At 41.9% G+C, this 8760-nt stretch overlaps 1 protein-coding gene across 1 annotated transcript; it reads left to right on the plus strand.

Annotated features, from left to right (window-relative positions):
• Nucleotides 1–4578: 4578 nt before the first annotated feature.
• Nucleotides 4579–7401, plus strand: LOC131797397 (glyoxylate/hydroxypyruvate reductase B-like). The gene is made up of 3 exons (XM_059115021.2): nucleotides 4579–5301; nucleotides 5794–5956; nucleotides 6523–7401. The coding sequence occupies exons 1-3, from the start codon at nucleotides 4864–4866 to the stop codon at nucleotides 6921–6923; spliced, it is 1002 nt and encodes a 333-aa protein (XP_058971004.2). The 5' UTR covers nucleotides 4579–4863; the 3' UTR covers nucleotides 6924–7401.
• The last annotated feature ends 1359 nt before the right edge of the window (nucleotides 7402–8760 follow it).

The raw sequence follows: 8760 nt of genomic DNA on the forward strand, positions 1-8760 counted from the left end.
GCCCCACCAAAGGTACACCAGTGGTAGAGGAAACAGACGACGTGACAACAACCTAAGACAGTGTTACAGATGTGGAGACACACCACACACCAAAGACCAGCAGTGCCCAGCCACTGGAGTAGAATGCTTCAACTGCAACAAACGCGGTCATTTTAGCAAAGTTTGCAAGTCTAAAACAAGGTCAGATGTGATGACCCTACAAAAAGAACAACCTGATGGTGTAACAAGTGAATGCACAAGCTACGACAAAGTCTTCCTGGGAACACTAGAAGCCCGAGACAGCCCCAGTACCTCAATGATCGCAAGCATTGAACAAAAAGAAAAACAACGCACCAAAGTCATGACTGAAATACAAGTCACGGTAGACCCCCATGATACACACCTGATACCTATTATCTGCAAGGTCGACACTGGTGCAGAAGTTAATGTCATCTCCAAAGACGACTATGACAGACTCAACCGCAGTTCCCAGCAGATACCCCTTGGCCCAACACACCACAGGATTACTGCGTATGGAGGCCACGCCATCAAGACCCTTGGAACCTGTCCACTATACGTCCATCAAAATGGCAGCATTAAAGAAGTCGTTTTCAATGTTACTGACGTACCAGGACCTACAATGCTTGGCTGTAAAACCTGCGAGGAACTTGAGCTGGTAAAATTTAATTGCAGCCTAGAAACCTCCAAAGAAGACAAAGAGACCCGCCTTAAAGAACACAGACCATGCAAACCGCACCAAAGGACCAGCAGATACCCTAGCCGTCTAGACACTGAAACATACCCCCCACTGGACAGGATAACCTTCTTCAACAACTTCGGAGACTGCTTTGAAGGCCTGGGAACCTTCAATATGAAACCTTATCACATCACCCTAGACTCCAATGCTGAACCTGTCATCCACGCACCACGTACCGTACCAGTACACCTTCGAGACATGTTTAGAAAGGAAATCAACACCATGGTAGAACTTGGAGTGCTCATACCCGTAAGCGAACCCACAGACTGGGTTAATAGCATCGTCCTCTCTGAAACAACCAACGGCAAAGGAGAAGTCACCAAAATCAGAGTCTGCCTCGATCCACGTGACCTAAATAAGGCAATAAAACGCGAACACTACTACACCAAAACAATTGATGAGGTAGTCACACAGCTTAGTGGTGCCAAATTCTTTAGTGTAGTTGATGCCAAAAAGGGCTACTGGCATGTACCATTAGACGAAGCCAGCTCCTACCTGACTACTTTCAACACCCCGTTCGGGAGATACCGTTTCACCCGGCTCCCCTTTGGCCTTATTGTATCACAAGATGTGTTCCAGAAACACTTAGATTCAGCACTGGAGGGCCTGAAAGGAGTCACCGGCATTGCAGACGATACATTCATATACGGAGCTACAGAGGAAGAGCACGATGCGAACATGGTAAACCTCATGATCAGATCCAGGGAAAGGGGAATCAAATTCAACAAAGACAAAGTACAGCTCAAATGTCAGGAAGTCAGCTTTTTCGGCCACAAATGGACCCAGGATGGAATCAAACCAGATGACAGTAAGATATCTGCAATCCAGAAGATGACCCCACCTGAGAACCGCAAAGACCTCCAAAGCTTCTTAGGCCTCGTAAACTACCTTACAAGATACTCAGGGCGATTGGCTAGCCTCACAGCACCACTGCGAGAACTTACCAAGAAGGACACCGCATATGTATGGGGACCTGAACACGACGACTCATTCAACCAAGTCAAACAGGAAATCACATCAATGGGAGTCCTCAGATACTTTGACCCAAACATCGAGTCTGTCATTCAAACTGACGCTTCCCAGAAAGGAGTAGGCGCCGTCCTTTTGCAGCAGGGGCAACCTGTATGCTATGCCTCCAAAGCACTTACAGACACAGAAAAAAACTACAGCAACATTGAGAGAGAAACACTTGGTGTAGTATGGGGCCTAGAGAGATTTAACTACTACATTTTTGGGAAGCACTGTACAGTAAACACTGACCATAAACCTCTTGAGGCGATTTTCAAGAAGCGACTGTCCAGTTGCCCACCTAGATTACAGAGGTTCTTGATGAGAGCCCTGAAATACGACGTTACGGTCAACTACGTAAAAGGTCCTGATGTACCAATAGCCGACGCTCTCTCAAGAGTCAGCCCCCAGCCTACCCCTAGCAGCAGTCAACTTTCAGAGATATATGTCCACCACGTCACACAACATCTCCCTGCAACTCCAACAAAGCTACAACAGATCCGTGACGAAACAGGGAGGGATCCTGTATTGTCTCTGTTAAAAGAAATGGTCTTTGAAGGATGGCCACAGAAAAGAGAAGAGTGCCCCCAACTGCTACATGGCTATTGGAATTTCAGAGAAGAGCTGACCATCGAGGACGGCTTAGTACTAAAAGGAGACCGCATCGTGATACCTCCTACTCTCAGACCTGAAATCCTGAACATCATACACCAAGGCCACCTAGGGCAAGAGAAATGCCTTTTACGAGCACGTACATCCGTTTTCTGGCCTGGAATTACAAAGGAAATCATCAACCAAGTTAACCAGTGCGAACCCTGCCAGAAATACCAAAATAAAGCAAGGAAAGAGCCAATACTACAGCCAGAACCGCCACACCGACCATGGGAAAGACTCAGTTCGGACTTGTTCGAATTTAGAGGGCAGCAATACCTCCTGTTGACAGATCAATACAGCAGATTTCCTGTCATCAGGAGACTAACAAGCACCACGTCATCTGCAGTTATCAACCATCTGAAGAGCATCTTTGCAGAACACGGCATCCCTACGCAGTTGACGACCGACAACGGACCGCAGTACAGTTCGGCAGAATTCAAGCATTTTATGAACGTCTACGGGGTAGAACACATTACTAGCTCCCCCCTATACCCCCAATCCAACGGGTTTGCTGAGCGAATGGTCCAGACCGTGGAAAACATTCTCCAAAAGTGCGATGAAAATAAAGAGGACCCGTACCTTGCTCTCCTATCATACCGGGCCACTCCCTTGGATCACCAGCTGAAATCCCCAGCAGAACTGCTCACCAACAGAAAATTTAAAACTAGATTACCAGCATGCCATAGGGTCCTCCTCAACCACTCTCACCATGAGGTCATGAAAAGTAAGCTCATAGCCCGTCAGGAGAAACAAGCCCACTATTACAACCAGCATTCAGGACCACCCAAAAAGCCATTCGAAGCTGACCAACCCATCCGCACGTACAACCACCACTCACAAACCTGGGAACCTGGCATTATTGTAAAACCCGCCAAACAGCCAAGATCTTACATCATCAGATCCAGCAGTACAGGTACCACCTATCGAAGAACACGGGCCCAACTGAAACCAGACACAACTGCAGTGAGGGGAACACAATGCCAGCGGGTGGAAACCCCAGTATACCAAGGTTCTGAGATACCTCAGCAGACAACTAGTCTTGCCCCAGTCAGTCACACACAGACATCGCACAAAAACGGTGCAGCCCCCAGACCAGGATCTGGCGAAACAGTGCCACTGAACAACATCCCCCAGGGACCCTCAAACATAGCTGGAGGATATGTGACCAGATCTGGGAGGACTGTGACACCTGCACAAAGGCTGGATCTATAACAGTAGAGACACTAAAGAATAGACTTATAAGTATAAGCACAGGAGGGATATCCTTTCAACCAGTATTGTAATGTTCTGGAGACATGATAAGTTCCATTTTTTTTTTGTCGTTATTATTATTATTACATCGGTAGAAAGGGGGATGTCATATTACGTCATACCACGCGCTCCCATCGGACCTGTGGGAAAAAACGTGGTATCGGACCCGCCATTTTGATTTCGCCCATGTTGTCATGTAGTAGCTGTTGCGTTATTGAATAAAGAGTTTAAATGGAAAAATTGTGACAGTATCCCTTATATAGGATTGTTGCAATTGCGCAATAGGCTGGAGTAGTGTCTCCACAAAATATGACATTCTCGCAGTAGGGTCGTCACAAACTGCGATGATAGGTCTACCGACCGGTGTAAGTTTGTGTATTTTCGCGAGGCGGATTTGGAGTTTGTGAAAGCCATTTGTTAGTCATGTCATCAATGTGTTTGCGTCGATGCATTTGGTCAATGATCCCATCAACCCTTGCCTGCGTATTTCTTACTATCGGTGCTCTGAGTATGGAGGGCCATTTGTGCCAAAAATATCAATCGTTAGTGATAAAACTCAATCGTCAGTGCTAAAATATCTATCGCTGATGATAAAACTCAATCGTTAGTGCTAAAATAACTATCGCTGATGATAAAACTCAATCGTTTATAGTGCTAGTATCGATTTGTTATCGATTTTAACTTGAATCAGTCTCCCGCTTGTTAAGCAAAGATGAACTAATCAAATATTGCCAACATATCAATCGTTAGTGATAAAACTCAATCGTCAGTGGTAGTATCGATTTGTTATCGATTCTAACTTGAACCAGTCTCCCGCTTGTCAATCAAATCTTGTTTACTTCCTTGAAATCTGTTGAGATACATCGAAATGAGAGTAAAGGTGAAGACCACAGACATTTTCGTTCTTTTTCGCGTTAATACTCTTCTTTCTTTTTGTAAGAATGTAGACATAACTTACAATGTTTCAAGTAATCCACCCACTCCACAAAAAACAACTCTTGCATGCATAGCACGCCTATGTTTTTGTTTTTTGTCACAGGTCAGACTCACCTGGTGTCACGTATACTTATTGGAGACCAGACCTTTAGTCATAGGTTGTAACCGGCAGACGGGGTGTAATTTTTAGCGTTTTTTTACGTTAACGGAGCCCTTTCATATCACTTTTCAATATAATCACAGTGCTGGCCTTTTACAATCTTTGGAAATCTTTTACGATGTCTTCACGTCCACTTGTGTTGTGTTTGGTTCCTTCGACTTCTCCATTGCCTATGATGTTAGAACTTGCCGAGCGTTCATTTAAGGACGATTTTATTCTCATCCACGGAGTGAAAGTCGCTGATCTGAGCCAAAACGAGCGGGAAAAAGTGAAAGGAATAATTTGTAACCATGGATTTAGACGTTCAAAAATGAGAGTGAACAGAGAAATTATGGACCTGCTGCCGAATTTAAAAGTGATCAGTACTCCAAGCGCAGGTGTGGATCACATTGATGTAGAGGAAGCTACCGCACGTGGAATTCGTGTAGGTCATGTTCCGGGCTATTTTAACAGCGATTCCGTCGCAGAGTTTGCTCTCGGTTTGCTGTTGGCATCTGCGAGGTCAATTTTACAAGCGAACGAAGTAGCAAAGTCGTCTGATGCAGCACAATCAGCGGTAAGATTGTATCCTCCATCTCGAAAAGACTCCGACGGATTACAGAAATTTCCGAAAGACTTCTGAGTGTTGACGGAAATTTCTGGATTACTTTCAAAACTGTATTGATTGGTGTAATTTTTCCTAAAATGTGTAGAAGAAGAGGAATAATTTAAACTGGGTGGATTTGTAAGTCAAGCACTTGAAATTGTCCAGTTTGCATGTAGCGATGAATTGTCATTCTTGTTGACACAAATGTTGTTGGACTAGTATTTGAGTCTCTCCTGAAACAGATATATGATATATAGCTAAATAACCTGTGTGGCATTTTTTTTTTAAGTCTAATCTGATGTCAGATGGGGGGGAGGAGTTCATTTTTAACGAGATCATTGAGTTTTTAAGTGTCTGTTACATAAACAGGAGTCTATAAGGTAATTTCAGATACTTGGTATGAAAGTGATCCCTAAGTATTACAATAGAATAATTAATAAGAAGCTAACTTTATTTTACTAGAATATTTCTCGCTGGATTCCTCCATCACAAGTGACTGGTTCAACTCTTGGCCTTGTTGGTTTTGGGAACATTGGAAGAGCAATTGCTGAGAGAGCTCAAGGATTCAAAATGAACATTTTATATCATTGTCGGACGAGGAAAGAAGAGCTGGAAATATATTCAGGTAACAATTGATGCGGATCAAGATGATTTTCAGAGTAACTTGTACTCTCAAATAGTCTACAATAACTTAAACTAAGCCAAGTTCACACAATTGTGGCTGTGGGGTCTCAATGGTGATATTCCTCAAAAGTATTGTCTAAAATCAGTCACCTTTTTATATCTAGGAGGTAATTTTTGATCCCACAAGAAACCCCCCCCCCCAACTGTTCCAGGATAATTGGTAACCATAAACTTTTATGAGGTGGGTGAGTGAATTAAACTGAATGATAGTGGGAAGGGTCCTTGAGAAAAAATAGCCATATCCCTAAATTTCTTGTTTACTTGAATTTGAATTTTTGTGAGAAGTTACGGTTTCTGTAATTGTAAGTAGGGTTTAAACCTCATTTACAATGTAAGCCTGAATTGTTATTTTTTTGGCTTCTTATTCCATGTCTTATAGTGGAGATAGAGGCTATATGTAGTAACAGGCCTCAATTGAACCTACATATTGTCATAAACCCCAATTGAGGAACATCATCACTATGGTATTTCTTACTTATTTTTGTTTCTTTTCTCCATAAAATTCAGGTGCTACATTCTGTTTGGAATTAAAGGAGCTCTTGACAGCATCTGACTTTGTTGTTCTGAGCTTACCATTGACCCCTGAAACAACCAATTTCATTTCAGCAGAGGAACTTAGTATTATGAAGCCTACAGCAACACTTATTAATGTAGGTCGTGGAGAAACTGTCAATCATGATAATCTTACTGTGGCATTACAGAAGGGTGTTATAAAAGCTGCAGCATTAGATGTCACAGACCCACCAGTTCTTCCAAGGGACCACCCACTATTAAACATGTCAAACGTAATTATTACCCCTCATATTGCATATTTGACAACCAGTGTTCTACAACTACGCTGTTCGACTTCATTGGATAATTTGAGGGCTGGTGTCAAAGGTGAAGAGCTTCTTTACTCAGTAAACTGAAAGAGGAAACTGAGTGAATATGTGGATGCAAACTCTAATGAATGTTTGATTGAATGATAACTGTATTCATGCACGGTTAAAAATTCCCATCCACTAGACTTTGAAAACAGCTAATTATCATTCAGTTTTGGAATAGCATTTGAACTTGTTTTCTCTATAATGATAATAATTGGCTTGCAAAACAAATAATAGAATTTGATTTAACTTATTGGATTATTTATCATTTCACCTGTGTGTAATTTTGTTATTTCACTGCAAGGCTCATTGGGTTTATTTAATTTAATTTGTGACTTGAAATCCCCAGATATTTTAACAGTCTGTATTATTATATGCACAACAGCAGATGCTATTGCAAGTGATTCATGAATTTATTTTATTCCAGTTATCAGAAACATTTTCCAAAAAATGCAAAACAGCTATTGGAGATTACTATTCCCAAAATACTTTCAGAGATATTTCAGTGACTGGCAAGACTTGTCAAAGATGCTTTAGCAAGTACACAAGTTTGTGTCTTTAGTCTGTGTAACTCTACTTCTGGTAACTACAGGTAAGAATTAATAAACCTCAGCATACCATTTATGCGCTGACTTTTCTTTTCACTGTGTTAAAAATTTCCATGCTTTTTCAGTGTAAGTGCTCATGACAAGTTAAAGCAGATTACATGATATGAAAATATGTATTATAGAACTGAAATTAAGAAATTTCAGGAGCCCCATCCTAAATTCGTGCAAGTCTGTAATCTGTTTTTTCAAAGAATACAGCACTGTAATCACTATTTTAGACACTATTGTTAGGTTCTAGACACTAGTGTTCTATGTCAGATATTAGTGTCCTATTCTAGACACTATTGTTCTATTTTAGACACCAGTGTCAGATTCTAGACACTACCATTCTATTTTTGGACACTAGTGTCAGATTTTAAGCACTATTGTTCTATTCACGACACTTGTGTCAGATTCTAAGGCCCAGCGTTCTAATTAAGATACTAGTGTCAGATTCTAGATACTAGTCAGTTCTATTTTAGACACTAGGGTCATATTCTAGACTCTGCTGTACTATTTTAGACTCTAGTGTCAGATTCTAGACACTAGTTTCAATTTCTAGACATTTCTGTTTTAGACACTAGTGTCAGATTCTAGACTAGTGTTCTATTTTAGACACTAATGTCAGATTCTAGACTAGTGTTCTCTTTTAGACACTAGTGTCAGAATCTAGACACTAATGTGCTATTTTAGGCTCTAGTGTACGATTGTTTACGATAGTGCCTGATTTTAGACGTTAGCATGCAATTCTAGACACTAGTGTCCATTTTTAGAAACTAGTGTTCAATTTTGGACTAAAAGTTGTGCAGACCAAATGAGCTCTTGAAAGGATAAAAGTGAAAAACAGGTCCCGAGAGATATTGTCAGCTGACTGTTGGCTAACTGTTGGCCAACTGTCAACCGACAGCTTTCATTATGTTTCAGGCCAAGGTTTTGGCCTACTGTCAGCCACCAGTTGGCTGACAGAGGGCGACTTGTTGGCAACCTGTTGGTGACCCGTTGGTAACTAAAAGTTGTGCTGACCAAAAGAGCTCTTGAAAGGGTAAAAGTGAAGAACAGTTCCTGAAAGATATTGTCGGCCGTCTGTTGGCTGATTGTTAGCCGTCTGTCGACTGACAGCTTTCGTTATGTTTCAGGCCAAAGTTTTGGCCTACTGACGGCTAACAGTCGGCCGACAGTCGGCGACCTGTTGGCAACCTCAGTCGGTAACCTGTAGGTGGGTCGTAAACTGAAATTATCGTAAACATATTTACTCACCTATTGCTTCTAAAACTACATAAACAGGGGAAAAGTCA

This window comes from Pocillopora verrucosa, chromosome 2 (assembly GCF_036669915.1).
Source record: "Pocillopora verrucosa isolate sample1 chromosome 2, ASM3666991v2, whole genome shotgun sequence".
NCBI classification, from domain to species: Eukaryota; Metazoa; Cnidaria; class Anthozoa; order Scleractinia; family Pocilloporidae; genus Pocillopora; species Pocillopora verrucosa.